This window comes from Falco rusticolus, chromosome 6 (assembly GCF_015220075.1).
Source record: "Falco rusticolus isolate bFalRus1 chromosome 6, bFalRus1.pri, whole genome shotgun sequence".
Classification (NCBI taxonomy): Eukaryota; Metazoa; Chordata; class Aves; order Falconiformes; family Falconidae; genus Falco; species Falco rusticolus.
Genome location: NC_051192.1, coordinates 66774419 through 66795371, shown reverse-complemented (window position 1 = coordinate 66795371; position 20953 = coordinate 66774419). Strand labels below are relative to the sequence as shown.

Genomic DNA, 20953 nt, shown 5'->3' with positions numbered 1-20953 from the left:
CTGCCTAAGCTTCCCTGAAGGGTGGTAACAGGACCTCCCAATCCCCGCCAACAACTTGTGCCACACTTCTAGAGATTCAGCTCCTTTGAAGTGTCCTCCTCTTGGACAAATAGGGCAAAAATTTCACATATGTACACATATTTGATTTGATCACTTCTGTAGGAAATCAGATTTTTTTTAGGAGAGACTTAAAAATTCTGAAATTACAACATGGCATGTAAATGGATCTGTATGAAGGAGTAGCTCTGTGACTATTTTGAAAGGGGGAGGAGAGTGGTTATGATTCCTGGATTTTGGCATTAATGTACAATTAGTATGGGCTGTGGTCAACTCTTCCTTGGATCAGCAGTTTGTATTTCTTTGAGCTTAAGATGCCTTTTCATGTATCTTGGGGGGAGGGGGGGGGGGGGGGGGGCAGCTCTTCAACCTGTGTGCTCTTCAGCCAGATGGAACATGTTGACTTCACATGCACCTCTTATGCACCTCTTACACATAAGAAGAAGAAGTTCATATACAGAAAGAGGCTTGCTTTTGTCTTTCCTTAACGGTGAAAACTAAAAAAAAAAAAAAAAAAAAGACAGGAAAATTAAAAAAAAAGCTTCTGAATACTTTACTAGAAGGAGAGGGATGAAGGCAAGTAATAATTCATTTACTGTGAAAACTGAGCAAATAGCAAATAAGGATATGTTACATGTTTGTTTGTTTGCTCCAGTTATTAAAAAATCAAATTACATCTCAACTACAAATAAGATCAAGGAGTTGTAAACACAAGCCAGAATATGGAAGGAAGGCCATCGAAATATTTATAAATTTTAGCTTTTGCAGTTTTCAGAAGCTAGTGGAAGTGATGTTTGAGAAGTACAGATAGATGGGTAAGAATACGAAAGAAAACAGCAGTTTTCTTTGGTTTTCTGTTTTTAAAAGAATAGGGATCAAAGGGAGACTTTGAGGCTTACAGACCAATCAGCCTAACTTTGATAGTAAAAAAATAACAAGATTAATAAGTAAACATTAAGTTTATTACATAAATTATTTGTAATTATAGAGAGAATAATAAAGTGATAGGAAAATATCAAGGTGAATTTTTGAGAAGAGACTATATCAACATTGCCTCATTTTTATTTTATGACAGTCTACTCTGGAGGGAAACAACACATATAATCTGTCTTGACTTTATTAAGGCTTAAAAATAGTCCCACATGATGTTCTCATAAATAATTTTGGTAAATAGTACCTATGTTAAGTTACCGTAAAAAAAGTTAACAGTGATTGAAAAAAACCCTCTGAAAGTAGATTCCATCATTTGCTTGCAAAATGGAAAAATATAACATATCCAAATAAGCCTGATTCAGATTCACACCTCTCTAATTTGCTGCCTGGTAGAAGTCTGAAGCTGGAGCATGGTCAGTGAAAATTGTATCTTTATATAATATGAATTTTACAAGTAAATTTTCCAGTGAACAAATGTGAGCAGATTTCACAGGAATAGTAAAAAGCAACCCCCAGATGCAAAACTCATCTTCCAGCCAAATTTCAGAGTCTCAGGAGTGAGTAAACCAATTTGGCTAAAATTTTCATTTGAAAAGTAATCTGTTGCAGAAAACTCATATGGTTAATATCAACCGAAACAGGTTACATTTGGCAAAGTTGTATATAGCTTATGTATCTGAGCGCAGGATCCAGTACTGAGAAATTACAAATAATCTTAATGATAGTAGATATTCTTAAGCTACATGACATGTACCCTGAATTTCCAGGGTTGCTTAAAAAAAAAAAAAAAAAAAAAAAAAAAAAAGGATTAACACTATCAGGATTGTATCAATGCTTTATGTCCCTTAGTTAAACTGTAGCTACCTGGAAGGTAAGACCTTTTTTTGCAAGCATATTTTAATTGAGCACTTCCCTTTTCTTCTCATCTTATTTTTTGATTCCTTTTATACTCTGTGGTAAAGAGAAGATGGAGCTATATTTTAACAATTAATTCACCCTAGTAACAGAAAGAGAATTTATATATCTTTTTTCACTGCATTGCTCTTTTACTAACCTGGTCTTAAATTTTTCATTGAAGAAAGAAAGACAAGACATCAGTGTCACTAGACCATTGTGAGACATATTGAAGCCTCAACTAAATGTTGCTGGTCTCATGAACTTCTTGTTTGTTATGCATATAACTTAACAGCCCTGCATATTTATCTGACTGTGTTCATTATGCTTTCTCCTCTGACTTCAAGCCTAAACTATTCTGTAATTTCAGGGTGGTACAGTGGTACAATGTGATCTGATTTTGCAATTAGATTCTGCAGCAGTTTTGCAGTAAATCCTATTCTCTTTAAAACAGGAGAACTTCAGGAGAGTGATCAAGGTCAGATCAGCAACTGTATTTCTTTCTTTTGATTTATTGTATACATCTGAGAGGGTATTTATTCCATATTGGTACTGTTGAGAGATATGGCAAATTAAGGAGAGTGCAAGCAAAGCTCACTTCTTACAGAAACATTAATCTCTAGCATCAATAAACCATAATCTAGCACTCAAGCCCTTCTGTATTTTTAACATGGGTCTTTTGTTGCTGAAGTCTGGCAGTTTACTACTGAACAGCTTGGGGTCCTGGAAAACATTTGCAAGATGATGGTAGATAAGAGGTAAGATTTTGCCTGTGTGACAGTATTGGACAATCTGATTGCTGTTGGCAATTTATTTTAATATTTGCTGGAATGGATTAATTTAGTTGGCTGCTCTTAGACAAGCATCTCCAGAACAATTTTTCGGATGAGTTTCTTGTGCATTAGCAAAGTTTGCATCTGCCAGTGCAACATTTAAAACTGTTTCAGATTTAGCAGTAAATAGTGGCATTTGGAATCAGTCAAGCAGAAAAGTGAAAAGCCATCTGACTCTTCCAGATCCCTGTAGAACACTGTTAAAAGACTTAAGTACAATTGATAGAGTTGGTTATCTGGCACTGTATGTTGGCATCATAGATATAGTTCTTATGCTTGCAGGGTAAGAGCACCATTTTTGCTTATCCTTCTTCTCTTTGTGCAAACAGTCACAGAGGAGGCCAAGTAAAAGTTTGTAGCTAAAGAAGCTTTCATACCATAGCTGATAATTTATCTTTGTGTGTTTATGACAGTCTTAACAAGTTGTGAAATACTAATACATTTGTTTTTCTCAACCACGATATGGCTCCCAAGCACTGGTATACTTGCTGAGACATAGAACTGAATGTAGAATTTCCTTTTCCATTTTGACTTCCATGTGGACTGGAGCTAAAACCTAGATATCTCTATCTGTTCTTTTTTAACAAAATATATGGTTATCTTTTCAATCTGATTAAAATAATATACTGAAGAATATAGTAGTAATAGTCATGCTCTTGTCAACAAATGACACTGAGGCTTACCGATGTCCTTAAAGAAGTCATGAAATGCACAGGACACAATAACACTACCTGTCAGTGTCTGCATTATCTGCCTTTATGTGATACAGGCTCATGCCTTGTTCAAATACTGATTCACCAGTTCTCAGAAGTAATGAATATAATTGTGTGCATGATAATGATGCAACAGGCATGTCAGGCTCTTTATGTTATGTAATAAATACAACTGTCATAGGTGGGTGGGGGAAAAACCACTTTTTTTCTTTTCTATTTGACTCTGCACATATAGTGATCAAGGTCAATACGATTGCATATTTTTCTTATTGTCAATACCAGCAGGCAAATTTGAAGTCTTGTCCTCCCAACTGCTTTAATCCAGTCTTTAGGTTCTTCTCGTGCTGTCTTCCTTCTAGTGCCTTTGTTGTACCTAATCCACTTATTAGAATGCATATAGTAAACTGAAATAGCTTTGGTTATTGAAATATGACAAGCACAGATTCTTCTAAATACACAAAAAATAAACTGACAATCTTAATTAAAGTAAAAAACAGCAATCACGGATAAGGCAAGCAAGCAAGCATAAGGGTGGTGTTAGATGATACAGAGCAAATAAAATAGTCATCTGCCTGGCTGGGTATGGAGGGAAAGGTTACTTAAAAAAAATAAATAATAATTATCAGAGCAATACATTTGTTTGAGAGAAGTGTCATTGGTGTTATTTTCTAGGAAAAAATTCACACTACGTTCTAAACTTGAAAAGGTCAAATTTCCGCCCTTTAAAACCATATTCAAGATAGTCTCTTGCTAAGAGACATATTGTGGCCACGTTCTCTGACTATGCCGCATCTACATTTCCCCAAGCCAGAAGGCCATCCCAATCTTTTACCAAATCCATATTTCCAAACTAACCCCCAGTCCTGTTCCCCTTCCCTGTTGTACTCTGGATGCAAGCTGTATCCACCATCAGAACACCAGCTCTCTAAGTAACCTGTAACCTGTGCCTGCACAAATTTGTACCCCAACCTTCTGCTGCGGATATACATGACCGTTCCTCAGCATCTGCACTTGATTAGCCAGCTTCAGGATTAGGAAGTCAACAAGTGCAGACATCAAACATCCTATAAACACAAAGCACCACAGCCTTAGCCCCATTTGTGGTCTCCCGGGTCAAATACTACTGTGATAAGATGCATTTCTGGGGTCTCCCAGTGCACGAGGCCTCAGGTGAACCCCACCTCTCTGATACCACCATAGCTGACCACATCTAACCAAGCCCTGAAAGAGGACACCTCCAGAGTGTCCACTTTTATGATTTTTAGATGATTGCTCACCCCCACAGATAACCTAACATAAAAATAGTGAAGACATGAGAGAGACAAGAGAAGCAAACCCGCTGGTAGACTGCATGAGGAGTGCTTACACACCATCTATTTGGCTACCCAGCTCTGGAACAACTTTCAAAACTAGCACCACTCTTGAAAATAATCACCCAGACTGAGGGACCTGCAGTATTAACTGGAGAAAATACAGTGTTGTCTTCATATAAAACATAGGTTTAGCAACACTGCTCCTCTTTCAACTGTATGTGGATTATCTTATCTAGAAATACGACCATATCATTAGTATTCAAAAGGTTATTCACGACAGGTTAAACAACTTTTCTCAGATACACAGGAGGGACTACTGCAGCTTGATCCCTACTCTGATAGAAACAAAGAGGACTCTGCAGTAGGGGCATTGGGAAGGACTGACTCCCAGTGATGAGACATTCCTGTCCTTGTTCTTTTCTTATCTTCACGTAACGTTTTTAGAGCAGTCTGAAATCTTGCCTACAATCTCTGTTAGTTTACCTCTCACTGCTTACCTTCATAAACCTGTATAGATTAGACACACATAAAGGCAGAGTAGAGAAAGAGAAAGCTTGTGCTCTTCTCTCTGTTTGGCTGCGTTCGGTGAGTGTATTGAATATCAGAACCTGATGTAAAATTGCTGGATGATTTCAGCTGGTGTTGAAGCAAATATAAGATTAATGTGAGTCATTTTATATTTCAGAATGTATTATTTTTAGTGGTGGTAATTCAGATTTAAACCTTTTACTTGAGCTGAGAACTGATCTACTGAGGCCTGTATTATTTCATATTGAGTTGTATTCCATTAATAATCATGAAAGTGTACTTCATTTTAGTTTTATAAAACTTAGACAATGAGAATTAAATAATGGCACTATTTTTTTCTGAAAGTGTTTATATTAATTTTATGACAATATTTACAGTCAATAAAACATATTTTAAGAAATGTATTCTCATATTTGCTCCATAACTATCAATAAAAACAGAAAAAGCAGATCTTTTATCTCCCCAAAAATGATTACATGGTATTAAATTCCTCAAAGGATTTTAACCAGCGTTCATGCTTAATTTTACTTTCACAACAAGATCTATTTTTTGAGACCTCAATGATTACTTCAGCAACCAAATGCTAGTTAACTAAGTGCTTAGTTTGGTACAAGGTCTGAAGCAATTTTTCTTCTTTTAGGATAATTATTCCTTAATCTGTTGACTGAAAAGTATGCAAAAGGAGAAGGTTGAGAGAGTTTTGCCTCTTCCCTCAATCTTACCTTAATTTCTCCTTAATTAACTAGATATGAATGACAATAAACAGCACATTCTGCTTATCAGTTATATTGGTTTATGCCCCTGGTTTTTATTTATAGAAGTGGTTTGTGTTTGCTCTTCTTTTTTATAATCTTGGAAGTGTCAGTTTGTAATTTGTTATTGCAATTGTAATTAGATAATTGAGTTGTAATAATCTATTTAAAATTGTTGGCATAAAAAAAAAAAAAAGGCTCTGTTTCTGAATTCAGATGTTTTTTGCTTGGAAAGTTGTAGGAAAACCAGTCAGTAATTTCAGAGAAGAATATTTGAAGGGAGGCGAGAGTTATTTCATTTATGTTAACACATTCTCAAAGCTGTTTAATTGACAATTTCTTGTGTTTCCAGGTTCTGGAAATAGTTAATTTTTTTTTTGTCTGACACCCAAGACAAATTATTATATGCATCTAAAAATCTCTGCTTACATATTCTTTGCAGGCCGCAGGGGCTGAAAGCATTGCTCCCTTAGGCCTCCGTGTGCAATGAGTAAGCACCATAAGGAGGACAGTTTGCTGCCAAAACTTTCTCTCTTCCAAGGCTACCGTGTCTGCGAAGGTCTTTCCCTCTAGTTTTTGTGGATATTTTATAGAAGATAAAGGCTTTTGTAAGGCCTGTTACACCACAGGAAGACCATATATTGGGAGCTTGTTGAATATCATTCTCTTACTTTTATTGTCCAGTAATATTGCTTATTGTCACCTTGTGCTGGAGAGAGTAGATGGTAACAGAAAGTTACATTTTTCTGGGAATAATAAATTTGCTTAGTGGTAAAAAAAGTCCCTGAGATAATAAAATATAGGTGCCTGAGGTTGTAAAGAAACCATACTCAATTTTAAAAAAATAATAAAATGAGTAGAATCTTATTGTCATGAAGTAAAGCTATCAAATATTGTCAGGGTGTAATGTTTTTCTTTCTGCCACTCCTTGTTTCTCTTTCCCTTGGCTGCTCCTTCCTTTACTCCTTTCCTCTCCCACAGCACAACTCCTCCATCGGTTGCAGTCCCGTCAGGGGTGTTAGGGGCTCTGCCATGGAGCACCTCCTACTGCACTGGCCTTGTTGCCTTTTTGAGGAACTTACTGCCCTTTCTTAAATGTTTTCCTAGAGTTGTCACCGTTTTGCCTGCTGGGCCCGGCCATGCCCTGCAGGGAAGGCTGGAACCAGCTGGAACCGGCTGTTCCTGGCCTGAGGCAGCCCCGGCTGCTCCTCACAGGGGCCCTGCAGCAACCAAAAAAAAAAAAAATAATTCCCAGTTATGCCCAATATAGGGTCACGAAGTTGGGCCCCACAAATACTAGCAAATAATTTAAGACATTAGTTAGCAGTAAAACCCACTCCTGCCTAGTAAATACATGGCCTTTTATAGCAAAATGGTGTGATGGTGAGCTTTTCTAGAACAGTAATCTTGAATTCCAAATACTCTGTTTGAGGCAATTTTTTGAGAAGATACCATAAAATACTGAGATAGGAAAAGTAGTAGTCCAGTGCTTTGTGTTTTGTTGAAAGGCAAGTGTATGCAGTGTGCCTCAATAAACTACTATGTAGCCAACACATTGAAAGAAATATCTGCTCCTCAAACCAAACACTGTCCCACATCCCCACAATCTGTTTACCAGCTGCAGACTTTAGAAATAGTAGTATCACGTACATTTAACATGTTTCTTATATTTTATTTGTTTTCATTGTGTCAGAATATCACTGCATTTCTGTCTGGGGAGATGAGAAAAAGAAATTTAACTTCTGCACAGAAGATGAAGTATGTTATAAAAAGCCAAGGGAATCTGATAACTCAGTAACTCTGCCCTTTTGTGAATTAGGGCATATTAGTTTCATACCCAGCCATATTTCTATATGTGGGTTGTGATGTGACTTTACCTTAGCATCCACCCTGCCTCTGGCCTTCGAGCTTGCTTCTCTGACTCTCCTCCAGAGACTGCCAGAGTATGTGCCCTCCTCACCCTACCCAGCTGTTGACTGACACTGCAGCATCCCCAAACATCCTTAATTTATCATATACTTTAAAATATGTTGCAATATTTGAATGTTCTCGCAAGTTGAACACTTTCATTTTCAGAGCTGAGTAAAATCTAAGCAATAAAGTAGCACAGAGTGAAATTAAATTGACATGTGTCGTGGCCAGTGAACGAGGTATAGATATACATCTTTTATTCTTAACACCTTTAACCTTACAGTTCCCTGTAAAGATTCAAATTTTCATTTAAATTTTATTGTTGTTTGCTGACTAGTCTGTTCTGTATTTATGTAAAATGTTTATAAACCTGAATATGAGCTCATAATTTGTCTTCTCTCTCTTTTTTTTTTTTTTTTTTTCCCTTACTTCCTCTTTCAGGAACTTGAATTTCAGGATCTGACGGCGGTTTTACACTGTATTCACTCCTTTATAGCAGCAAAAGTGGCATCTGTGGATCCAGTTTTCATAGACAGTCAGAGTATTGCAAGAAAATATATGTACAGTAACTGATACCAGATTATATGTCGTGACTATGGAAAATAAATTATTTTCTTAAAGAAAGTAGTTAACTCATGTACAGTATTGCAACTTCGTGATTTTATAAGAAGTCTATGGTTGTGTTATCTGTAATGATAAGAGTTTTCACAATCTGTTAAACATTTTGAATCTTTGAGTTAACAAATACTAAGTCAAACTGAATCAGTTTGTCATCTTCAGCGTTTATCTAAAATTCTAAGTGAATATTCATTCAATAATATTTGTGTCGTCATTCATTTTGATTTCTGCTCTCATGGTCATCCATACTCCCCCTTATTAAACAGAAAGGTGGAATAACATTTGAAAAATGTGTGTCTAAAATTGGGCCTCTAAGTGTCTTTTGAAAAGCGCTGGGCACACAGACAATTTCTACAGCCTTCACTGTAGAAAAGAATTAATTATTGAAGACAACTGCCATAGAAATCAAATTTTTATCTTGCTTCTATGTTTGAAAAATTATAGTTCCACAGTCCAGTTCTTTTGAGGCCTGAGAGTTTAGCTCTGGCAAAACACCAAGTACTCTATTTCAGATCAAGGAAAAGACTTAAGCACACACTTGACTCTAAGCATATTAAGTAGCCCCGGTGTATGCACAAGGTAATGTTAAGTATCTATTTAAATACTGTGGTAGATCAACTGAGGAGCTTTAGACTCTGCTAAGAAGCCTAACTATAGGCACTCAGTTTTAGAAAACTTGCCATAGGGTTTTCTTATCTGTTCATAAAGCTTCCATGAATCATTCATTTATTCATTCATAGATTGCCTTGCCACTGTCCTTTGGTGTGATGCTCTGTATGGTTGAGAACAGATTCTTTAATAACTGTTTTGTTTGGAGGAGGATGCTCCCAGTATATGGTGAACACAAGAAAACAGATTTTTCTGGGCCATCGACCTTTTTTTTTTTTCCCCTATAGCTCTAACCCTGACTTACACACAAGCAACGTGTGTTTTGTCCTTGCTAAGGAAATAATATTGGCTCTACTTTTGAAATATTCCTAACTTTCCTTCTGAAATCATCTTATATGCACAGATAACACTTCCTGGTATTGAAAAATTTATATAAAAGGAAGACATTTTAATCTTAGGGCATACTTCCTGTGATACCAAATATTGTAGGTTTCTGTAATAGAAGGCTCAGTTGATTTCAAGTGCAATTTTGAGGCAGCATCAGGCATTTTTTTTATTTTTTTTTTCAAGAAAATAAAACAATTACAAAATCAAGGAAGAAGAATATCCAAAATAGATACAATGGTTATGGAGCAAATTCATCAGTCCTCCCTGAATTTTAGGGGTCTAGTAAAGTATCCTGCTAAGGTAAAAGCCTAAAGTTACTGTATCTTAAGGAAAAGAGGTAATTGCCTTTAAAAGCTCTCAGGTGAGAAGTGTTTTTACCTAACTTCAGTGCTTAAATTTAGTCAGAGAAGCTGCTCTTCTCAGGTCTTAAGGTACTTAGCTGTCTTGGCAGAATGTAATGAGACCTCAGGCACTTACTTTAAATGGATGCTTAACTGTTCATCTAAAGATTAGGCATAAATAAAGTGCCTAAAGTAGTCGATTTGATCCTACTATAAGGATTACCTGTTGCTAAGTGTTATCCATAGAGAAAATCATTTAAGCAGTAGGGACTCTGCAATTCCAGTGGTGTTTATGGTTCTAAAGTTGTTTGCAAGGAGGCATAGTGCTGACTCCTGTTGAAACAATGTTTAATAAAGGTAAGAAATATTTTTATTGATTGTAGATAAGTTTAGTAAAGGTAAGAAATATTTTTATTAATTGTAGATAAGTATTTATAGCCATTATGATATTAAACAAAAATAGTCTCTATCATATTACACTTTTTCCAAAAAATCAATCAAAAATTATCTTTCTCAAACTTGCCTTTATTCAAAATGTTTCATTTAATTTTCAGCTTTCCACTTTATTTTCATCTTTTTGTATTTACTGTATTATAACATTCACAAATTACAGCATCAAAATTAGAATAGTTTTATTACAACCAATTCTCAGTTATTAGCATGAAAAATTATAACTGACAGTGTCTCTAGGATGAATAACGATGGAATTCTCTCGATTTTGTTTGTCTGCTATTTTCTCATATTCAAAATTCAACACTAATATGGAACAGTAGAAAAGTTACTAGCTAGTACTGAACTGATACTATGGTCAAGCCTCTAGACTTAATATTTTAAGTATCATATGATTAAAACCACAGCATATGGCCCCAAATACCTTAAGTAAATCTTAAAAGATATTAAGCTTAGTTTATTAAATAATCTTTAATTTCTACCAAAAAGCTCTACATTTCAAGATGAGCTTTTGTTGTTGCAAGAGCAGCTGGATATTATACATTTTCATTAAACACACTCAGGTTTTTTTATATGAAGGTGCTTATAAGTAATTTTGTTATTTGTTCCATGGAATTTCTAAATACTTTTAGTCTTTTGGGGAACTATACTCTCTACCATTTTTGCAAGACAGTGGTTTTCATCCAATATATCCAAATCAATCTCAATGCACATTAGAGAAAAAATTCTTAGAAATTCACCCTCTGGATTTTAGGGCTGTATTTTAGAAATAATACTCAAAATATATGTTTAATGAGAAACCTGCAGAACCTTGTTAGCTCGCTTGCTCTTTCCTTCATTTCATATTCTGTGACAGTCTCAAGGCAGGGACTAAAGGCCAGTCTTCTGAAGAAGTTGCCAGAGTCTGTGAAAAGCTAATGGACTGCTAATTACTCAGCTGTTACATGGTTTGTATAGGACTTCCGTAGCACCTTGTATTTCTTTGTCATTATCTTTGCACACACATCCTATGCGAAAATGTTGCACTTCCAATTTGTTTGGTTGCTTATGTTCATTTGTTACATTTTTTTTATTGTCAGTAAAGCCTGTTATTTTATCATTGCCTTTAGAGTGTGTCTCTTATAACATGCATATATTTTTCCCTAAGTTCTTGAGTATTTGCACCACTGCAGCTCACCAAAGACCTCAAAACAGTAGAATTCACAAACGGTAAATAGATCTGCTGGTAGGTAGGTACCTTCCACAGTCACCCCTTAGGCAGAGGATAGTTGCTTTATGGTGACTGGGCAGTAGGAATGTAGACTATTTAATTGCTAATCAAAACAGGAAACAAATTTTAATATGCTTTGTTGCATACTTGTGATATATTAAGCTTTAGTGTTACTACTTCGTTATTCATTTGTGCATAGTTGTCCTTCGTGTTTTCTAGGGAGACAAAGAGGTACCAGTATTGAAGAAGGGGTAGGAGGAGAGAGGCATTTGCTACAGCAGAGCCATAAACATCAGGCTGGGGAAAGAAGCATACAAACATAGAGTTAGAAAATTGTTTACCATCACAAAATCAACCACTTTATGACTAGAAGCAGAATAGAAACAGATATAATATTGACATAGAAATTATCCTATGTCTTTAATTTAAACTTAAAACTTGGTTAAAAGGCTAAAAATAATACCATTTATGAACATGATTTTGGACAGATGGGTAGTGCCATCTATTTAAATCAGAGCAAGGCTAATCAGTGACACAAATTAAGGAGTGGTATGGCATGAACTTGGGCACTGGACTTGAATGATACTGTTGATTTTTTAAAAAAATAATTTCCTTAATTTTTGGTCTACAGTGATTAAAATCTGCAGAAAAAGTCCTGTGTGCAGTCACGCTAGAGTCAGCTCAGGTCCATGCCCAGTGAGTGCCTTGGTTGTGCTACCCTGTTTAAAACACCAGAGCGTTTAACATGGGGGACATGGTCAGACCCTGCCAGGTAATCCCAGGGACAGAAAACATAGAAACCCCTGATAATTTTAGTTACATATTTAGATGTTGCCAGAGTCTCACTGACTTCAGTGAAGGCAGGGCCTCACCTACTGTATCTGACCTATATTATTTAATTTCATTTTTGCTTATAATCATAAAGCATAGAAGATAATATTGAGGGTGCTGATCCAAAGCTCAAGTTCTGGAAATCTGACTTAATTCTTTTCACACTAGGATCTTTGAAAAAGTATTTCAAAGTGATTTCCACCCTTGAGCCAGTAGGCCTGAAGCTTAAACAAGAATTTTTTGTGGGGGGAGTGATAAGCTCTGACAAACTTCACAACCATAAATCTAAAATCCTGTCTTATATCTGAAATACATTAATTCATAAGTAACTTCAGACAAGGCATGCCTTTTCCACAAAACCTTTAATGTGAGTCTGATCTTTGTAGTGGCATAAGCAGTGTTTTAAAATGCTTGAATTTCTTTTTAAGTACATGCCCATAAATGCTTCTACTAAAATACTGTCAGGATTTTGTAACACCTCCCCACCCACCTGAGTGGGTAGAGAAGCATTGTGATACAGGAACACCTCTATCACAGCGTTCAAAGTGGTGGGTGTGGGGGTGTAACGGCAATGCAATTTTTCTGCTTTTTCTTTACTGCTGTCATTGATTTTTCACGTAACACGGGTTGCCCATGTCCTGCAGTAAGCTTTTGAGGGCAGAGACAGTGAATATCAGAAAGGAAACCTGTTCCTCTGTGCTGTCATGAGAGCTGAAGTCAGTGGTGATTTCTGTCCCTCTTTCCAGTGCATGGGAAATGGATCAAAACACTGCAAAAATGGAAGCGGGAGGGATGGACAGACAGATAGACTATGCAATCTTAAAAACCCCCTCTACTTAGGCATGCAAGCTAAAAGAATCTAAGACTCTTAGAATTTCATTGAGAAATTCTTCTTTCAGTGTAGTTCTCTTCCTTTAAATTGCTATTCATTGAGTTATGGCTGCTGAATATGAGAATATGTCAAAGGAAATAATCTGAAATATATCATGTGGTCATGTTTCCTGTTTCTTAACCTATGCTTCAGAAACGTTTAGGTACTTTTCTATTGAAGCACGTAGAGAGATTATCTTATGTGAAGTAAAAGACCTTGTAGAAAATTTACTAGGAAGTACAAAAGGGATTTGTGTAGCATGCAAGATGAAATTGAAGATGTATTTTAATCTCATTCAACCAGAAAAACTCCACAAGTAAAATCTTTTCATTAAATTTGAAGTTACTAAATTCCATGGACATGAGCCAAAATCCACTGGTGTTTTAAGTCCCAGTGACTTAAAGGGGACTTAACCTGAAAAATGACAGAAAAATATACAATTTTAAATAATCCGCAGGGGAATAAAAACTCTTTTCTATTCCCATATTCTCATGGTGCAGGGCTGCCTACATTGTCAGTAAAAGAACTCATTCCTACTGAAAAAGCTGCTGGCTTTTTAGTAAGGAATCAAACTCTTTGGATTGAAACCTGTAATCTTTTATTTGGAAATGCTGCCATGGTGCCCTGTAAGAGCTGCAGTTACGTAGGTATTCAGACCTCTAGTCCAGATGTATTGCAGACTTTTTTTTTTTTTTTTTTTTTAATCTCCAGTGCAAAACCCTATCTGTTGTGCAGGTCTACACTACATCAGGAGCTGTGAGTGGCAGAAAGGTCTCAGCTGCATAGATCTGTAGGATTGCCGGGCAACCAAACAGGGAAAGGAAGTTAAATGTAAGAAGAACTTTATTTTTCTTTCCTGGTTACAAGTTATTCTTGGAACATTATTTCTGTTATATTTCTAAGCTAACTAGGTGCCAGGCTTTTACACGTCTAGATTCTCAACTATGATTGAAATATCATTCTCAATGCTTATTAATGATTTAATGTAGAAATGAGGTGTCCAGTCTGTATTAATCAGCTGGTCTCAACTCCATAATTGTTGGAAAGGACTGGCAGTTCCAGGGAGTGCTTTACTCTGTCCTGCAATAGATACCTAAAACCAGAGGACTGAATCATGTTCTGAGAAAGCAGTCATCTTTCTCCGTCAACTAGCCTAGATTTTCCTATACTATCACATTGGTTTTTTCACTGCTCAGTTTCCTATAGGTAGCATTAGTGTCAAATTTGTATACCAATACAATAAAAAGTAGCAATCATGAGCAATGTTGAGAGGTTATGAGAATAAAATAAAACAATCCTGAAGTGAATGAAGTGTAAATCAGAAGTCTTGTCGTCCCCTTAAACAGTCAGAGTGGAAGAAAAAGCCTTAGCCTCTTTTTCCAGCTAGCAGTTACTGCCTAGTGCTTAGTAGAAAATATTTCTAAAGTGAGGCAGTAGAAATTGTGTTAATTCATAGACTGGTTCTATATCCCAGGGGATACACTGACTCTTGGAGCATCAAGCTACTCATAAAAAAAAATATTGGAGACATTCTACTGTGTCTTTAAGCACTTTGTTCAATTAACATTCAGAACTGAGCTAAGTGAATGTCCTACAACATCCATAAGCAGAGTACATAATCAGCTCAGTGTTTTCTTTTTGCACAGAAGCTGGAGAAATATTCCCCAGCTGAGTTAATATGAATATTTCATTGGGTTTAGGGATAAAACTTTCCCTGTGTTTTAAAGTAGAAATCCTCTACTGAGCCAGTATATTTAGTCAGATTATTTTATTGTTGGGTAAAACCAGAAAAAAACCTGTTCCTTAAATATTTCACACCAAGACTTGGAGAAGTGCTATGATTTGCATTTGTCTCGTACTCAAGCTATATTCAATAGTATAAAGAATTTTCAGAGTAAATGTAGCAGTTTTCCCCACCTGCCTGCTACTAAAAGCACAGTGGCTTCCACAAAAGTCCCAGCACTTACTGGTACATATTGCATCTTAGTGTTCAAGATACGCTAGTGCTTTCATAGACCTCAAATGGGGAAATGTATGCAGTTAAAGAGAAGTAGCAAACTTAGCATTTGTATAATACTAAGTATTATACATCTAATAATAGCTGCAGGGTTGAATGTCAGACATTTCTGGACTTCAATTCTTTGTGGTAGTTAATGATGTTTTTACCAGCGTTTTTGACATTATTACAGATTTATTTCTCCCCATCACTGGGTTATTCATAGCCAGATTAAATGGAAAGGAATTAGGTTCATAATCAAGCTGGTATTTAATTTGCCCTTCACCTTTATTTGGTTCAAGGCACCGAGGACTTTCAATTAACTCATTCCATACGGTAGGTGAAAATGCTGTTATGACAGCACCAAATTCTGAGTGCATGGTCATTTTACCTTACACAGAGTTAACTTCTTCCCAGTCCTGCTCTCAAGTTCCCTGAGTAATTTTGCTTCTTACTTTGTTTTGCACTTTAATTTTTTAGAGTTTTACTAAGATCATAAAATACTCTTAAACATGTTGTTTCATTACAGTCTTTGTCATCCTAATGCTATAAAGCCAAGTATGCCTTTTGTTGCCATATTAACTATTTCTTCTCCCTCAATCTTTTTTATTTCCTTTTAAGTTTCTCAGACACTGTTTTTTATCCTTTAGAGAAAGATCTGCAATTGCAATTAGGAAATTACCCCCAAAACCATAGTTTTTGAATGCTTATGTGAAAAGGATCTAAACAAGATTTCTCTGCTTTAATAATTAAGATTTTTTTACTGATTTTCCTCTTGGAAAAACTTGCACCATACTTCATTCTTGTCTGGTATATTCTAGTAGGCACAGCAGTTTGGTATGTTTCTTCCCTTGCTAATTAGTATACATCCCTTAACGACAGATGTCTTTTCATCAGTTGTAAATCCATTTATATGGCATGCTCTCTTATGATTTTACTTAATCTAGCTAAGAGGCGTGTAGTTTTCCTTGGATTTTTTTTTCATTCTCTATCTAAATAACTTTGCCAACCATCACCAAGTGGTTCTTTACACTCAGAATTGCTTAGTTCCCATGCCTTCAAAGAAAATGTTCTCCTAGTTTGATGTGACTGATATTTTGTTTCATAACAATACAGACAAGTAGGCAAGGTATAGGTGTTATTTTTTTCAAAATATATTTTCAATCTTCTTCTCAATAAGCACAGTATTTTCTCTACTATCCACAGCTGCACAACTTTTCCAACAGTACTTGCAAAGGTATTTTTGCTGAAAGTGCCTGTATGTTAAATTCTAATAGTAGGTCCCATTTTTGTCTAATGCTTGCTAATCAACTGCTTCAATTTTGTTGGTGCATCCTTATCTGCGATATACACAACGCTTTGATTTATCATACCACTTCACGTGTTTTTTCAAGGTCATTTCTCTGAAAGAGTGTATTTTGTGTTCATTTGTCATAGCTCTTTCAAAAAAATCAATCAACATTTGTTCTTTTATAGTTACATTCTCATCTCTTGGTCTGAAAAATTTCAACTGCCTAAAAAAAATAGCTGCAGTTGTTCTCCAACAATTTGCTTCATCATTGTTAGTTTTGTTTCTCTTACTTTTCTTCCCTTTGTTTTTTATCAAGAAAAAAAAAGAAAAGAAAAGAAAAAAAAATGAAGATTTGGAATTTTTAGTAGTATGCTCCATCCTACTCATCTTTTTCCACAATTCTTTTTTTTCTTTTTTTTTTTTTTTAATTTGACATTCAAAGCACGCCCAACACTTTCTGTAAGATAAATTGGACAAATTAAATCTCTGTGGCATGAAAACATGCCCTCCAAAATAAAATTTTAGAAGTTCAAACTGTAGAAACTAACCCTTTAAGTATTTACATAGGGCAGGTCAGTTTTCACTATTCTACACCACAGAGTTTGGAAATTGCCAGAACTGTGTGCAGATGTCTGAACTCCAAATAAAATTGAAACTGAGGGAACAGGTGTTCCATTAAATATTGCAACAACACCCTTGGAACATTTTTATAGCATAAGGAAGAGAGAGTATCTCAGTATCAGGCATGGATTTGTTATATTAAGATGTTATCCAAGCCATATGGACATAAGAATTACTGTTTTGCGTCTGGGTAAGTCACATAACCTAGAAAATCCAGGGACCAGTGTCAAATACTAAGGAAGGAGTTTCCCAGACTGCTTCTACTCTTATAAAATCTCCTGTGTAGACAGACCTCTTGTCCCCATCGTTTTAAAGCACCGTATACAAGATTTCTAAAAGCTGGACTCTTGCATCTGACAGTATAACCCCACATCAGTCTCTGTGCACTGTTTGCATTCTGTGTGCAGACTGCCTGTAGGATTTCCCAACAAAGACCAGCCTCCAGCTAACAAATAACAAGCAAATGATGTATTTAAAACACCTACAAAAAGGATACGTAACTAGGAACCAGGGTAAGGTATGGATAAAATTGTAGTTCCTTTGTGAACTCTAGCTAGTGACAATGTCAGAGGCCAGACTCCAGGCTCTTAAATATCCTTAGGCGTTCATTCAGAGACAGCTCGGGAGACGGAGATCCATAACTAGCTCCCCCTTTGCTATGAACAGATCGTGCAGCGAGAAAAAAGAACTAGCTGTTCTAGTATGACATGTATTTACATTACATTTAGATTCCCCAAAACAGACCTAATAATTAAAACTGCTAGATATGCAACTGTCTACTCACTACATGCACTCACTTTGAATTCCTAGACCTTTGCAGTTGTTTCCTGAGTATGTTTCATTTAATATCTGCAGCCGTTTGGGAGTATGCCTATAGATGATTGCTGTGCCTCTGCTGATGAGTGGAAATCATTAAGCTGTAATAGTTTGGTTATTTATCTGTGATCTATCCTTCGCTGTTTCAGGTCAAATAGATTAGCCCCACTAGATGCATACTTCAGTGGTGGGCTTAAAATGAAAATGAGAATATAGAAAAATTTCTGCAAAATAATTTTAGTGGGAAATCGTTACGTTATTGAGTAGAAGAAGAAAATAAGCACACTTGATGCACTTGAAAACTTTATTAAAAGCTATCTTTATTTTTTAAAATTCTAATAATTTCTAATCATATCAAACTAAGCCATTTATTTTGTACTCATGGCAACATGCTTAAACAGAGTAGGAAAGTCAGACTTTAAATTGTAATGCTGTAGTATTTTCAAATGTGAGAGGCCATTCAGAGCACCTGCCTGTTCAGTTGCATCATTGCTTAATGTTTCTTTCTATAAATGCATGCCTAACACAGTTGCGGCCTTATCCAGAGCCATCACCACTCTTACTCCTGGAGGCCCTACATCCTACATATGCCCTATGCTGAGTCAGAAAGCAAAGATTCACCATTTCTTATATGCATTTTGTCTCAGATTTTTTTTCTAAGAGTGAGGAACAATTTTATGTAGAGACCCAGAAGAAAAAATGCTTTCCTTCCTTGAATTAGAAGTGAAACAAAACAGGGCAAATATTCTGAAAAGCTGTCTTTAAGGGGGGGGGAAAACCCTACCCTTCCTGTAGTGCAGCATTCCTAAATCATTTCTACACCCCACAAGCCTCCCGTAGTCAAACAGGATTACAAGCAGTTTATATCAGCCAGGTGCTAGCAAGCAAGTGTGGCCTCAGTTCTCTACACACAGTCCTTTCACCACCCAGCAGTGAAACGTGTTCAGCAGACTGTTGGGTCCCTTGTTCTCTGTCATAAAATGAATCACTTTCAGTAAATATCATTCTGGTGAAATTCAGTGAGGAATAGGAAACTTCATGTCACTGTAATAGCTTTAAAGGGCAAATTCAATTGTCCTGCACAAATGTAAGTAGTGGAAAGCTGAGTTTGAGCTAAGCAGAAAATGATTTGATTAACAGATCATTTAATGTAGGAAAGGCACAATACAATAACCTATTCAGTGTCTTCATGTAGCACAAACATGTAGCCAAGGGGCAGAAATATTGTTGACAATAGAAGAAGCGTTAAAGCACAGACCTTCTGTAGGAGAGACTCCTTCTTGGATGTATTTTTCTATAGCGTCTGATTTCTGAAGTTATTCATGAATTAGTAACATATTACAGTATGGCTGGAGAGGTAGCACAAGATAAGAAAGGAGGGAAAGCAGGAATTGTATTTAAATCTCCGAAACAGAGGTATGATTCTCAACTGTTAGAAGGAAAAGAAGGATGAATCCTGATAGGGAAGCATACATTAATTTGATGGTTTTTCTTGTACTTTTTTTGATTGTTTATACCTTTGTTGTGTTGAATGATCTGCCTTCACAAACAATTGTTTTCTGATACTCTAACATGAATTGTAAGTCTAATTTGGAAGTGTGCTTACTGGGATGAATTAACAAAGTAGATTTCTGTGCATCCCATTGCAAGTGTTGTGCATCCGGCAATTCCTTCCAACCAGCAATTGATCTGCCTAAGTCCAGACAGCAGAGAGTTGAGGCTCTGGAATCCAGCACGTGGGGAATTCTCAGTCTGTCAGTTTTCCTGCCACCATGCTTCATTTCAGAAAATGAGTCCAGGATTATAAAGGTGTTCCCAGCTTCTTCCATTTTAGTAACAGCAGAGTTTTCAGGATGACCAGCCAGGCCTGGAGAAATACCCTCTTCTCATTAAAAACTCCCATACTGCAGATCAGGACAGAAACTAATTTGTTGTGAGGAAGTACTGAAAATGAAAGGTGTGTGATTCTCCTCTTTCTCTTTGTGTTCCCTAATCATCTTGGTTCTGTATTGTTCCATGATTGTAGCTGTGCTTGCTCAGCTTGTTCATCACCATACTGATCACAGCATCCACTGCTGTTTCTCCACTTTGAAAATGGTGCCTACTCATGCAGAAGACTTAGAGTGAAACATCTTGGGTTAATTCGCTGCCTAAAATTTGTGCAGTTGTCTCTTGTTCACTGTATAGGTAAAAATCTGAAGTACATAGTAAGAGACAAGTGTACTGGAATGACTTGCCATTTAACTTCAAACATTTAAGATTACATATTTTTTTATAAGAAAACAATACTTGTGATACAGCATGTGATGATGTATTTGTTATATAAGCCATATTTATTAAAAAAAAGAATAACAATTTCTGATGTTAGATGCTCAAATCTGTGTTTATTTTTGGAGCCACTGGAAAGTCCAAGAAAAGTAATGAAATGTTATGCAGTAAGATTGGGGAGGTTAAATTGTAAGTATTTTTGGCATATTTCATAGTATCTTAGTCTAATACTAGTCCTGTGTCAACAGAAATATGACTAATGGCTTAGGGTGGTAGAGATAACATTCCATAAATCATATATGATTTCAGATTAAGGGGATTTAAAGTCCTCAGAATGTGGTCAGGTTTCACTTAGCTGTAGAAAAATGGAGACAAGACATACTTCTTTGTGAAAGTGTAAGCAAAAAGAAGGGAAAGCAAACTGACTTCTCCTTATTTGAGGAAAGTAGTTATGTGTCCTTGAAATTTGTATTAATAGCATACCCACATACGGCTTTTTAGATCAACATTTCCAGGAATTTCTGTCTCAAATACCACAGTAAATTTGTCCACTGTGGACGTCAAACACATTAGTAAGAGCCATGCGCTAAAGCTGTGGGAATTTCCATCCCAAAATGATCAGTTTGAAATATGCAGCCATTGCCTCTCCTCCCCTCCTTCACGCAATCTTGTTTGCAAAGTAAAAGGCAATTGCCACTTCTTGGTGAAAA

General features: G+C 36.2%; 1 protein-coding gene across 1 annotated transcript in view; it reads left to right on the top strand.

Moving 5' to 3' along the window:
* SNTG2 (syntrophin gamma 2) overlaps window positions 1-8507 on the top strand; it is a 268449-nt gene extending 259942 nt beyond the window's left edge. The window contains exon 17 of the mRNA XM_037392081.1: window positions 8376-8507. Within this exon, the coding sequence (XP_037247978.1) occupies window positions 8376-8507 (132 nt within the window). The remainder of the gene's footprint in view (window positions 1-8375) is intronic.
* The last annotated feature ends 12446 nt before the right edge of the window (window positions 8508-20953 follow it).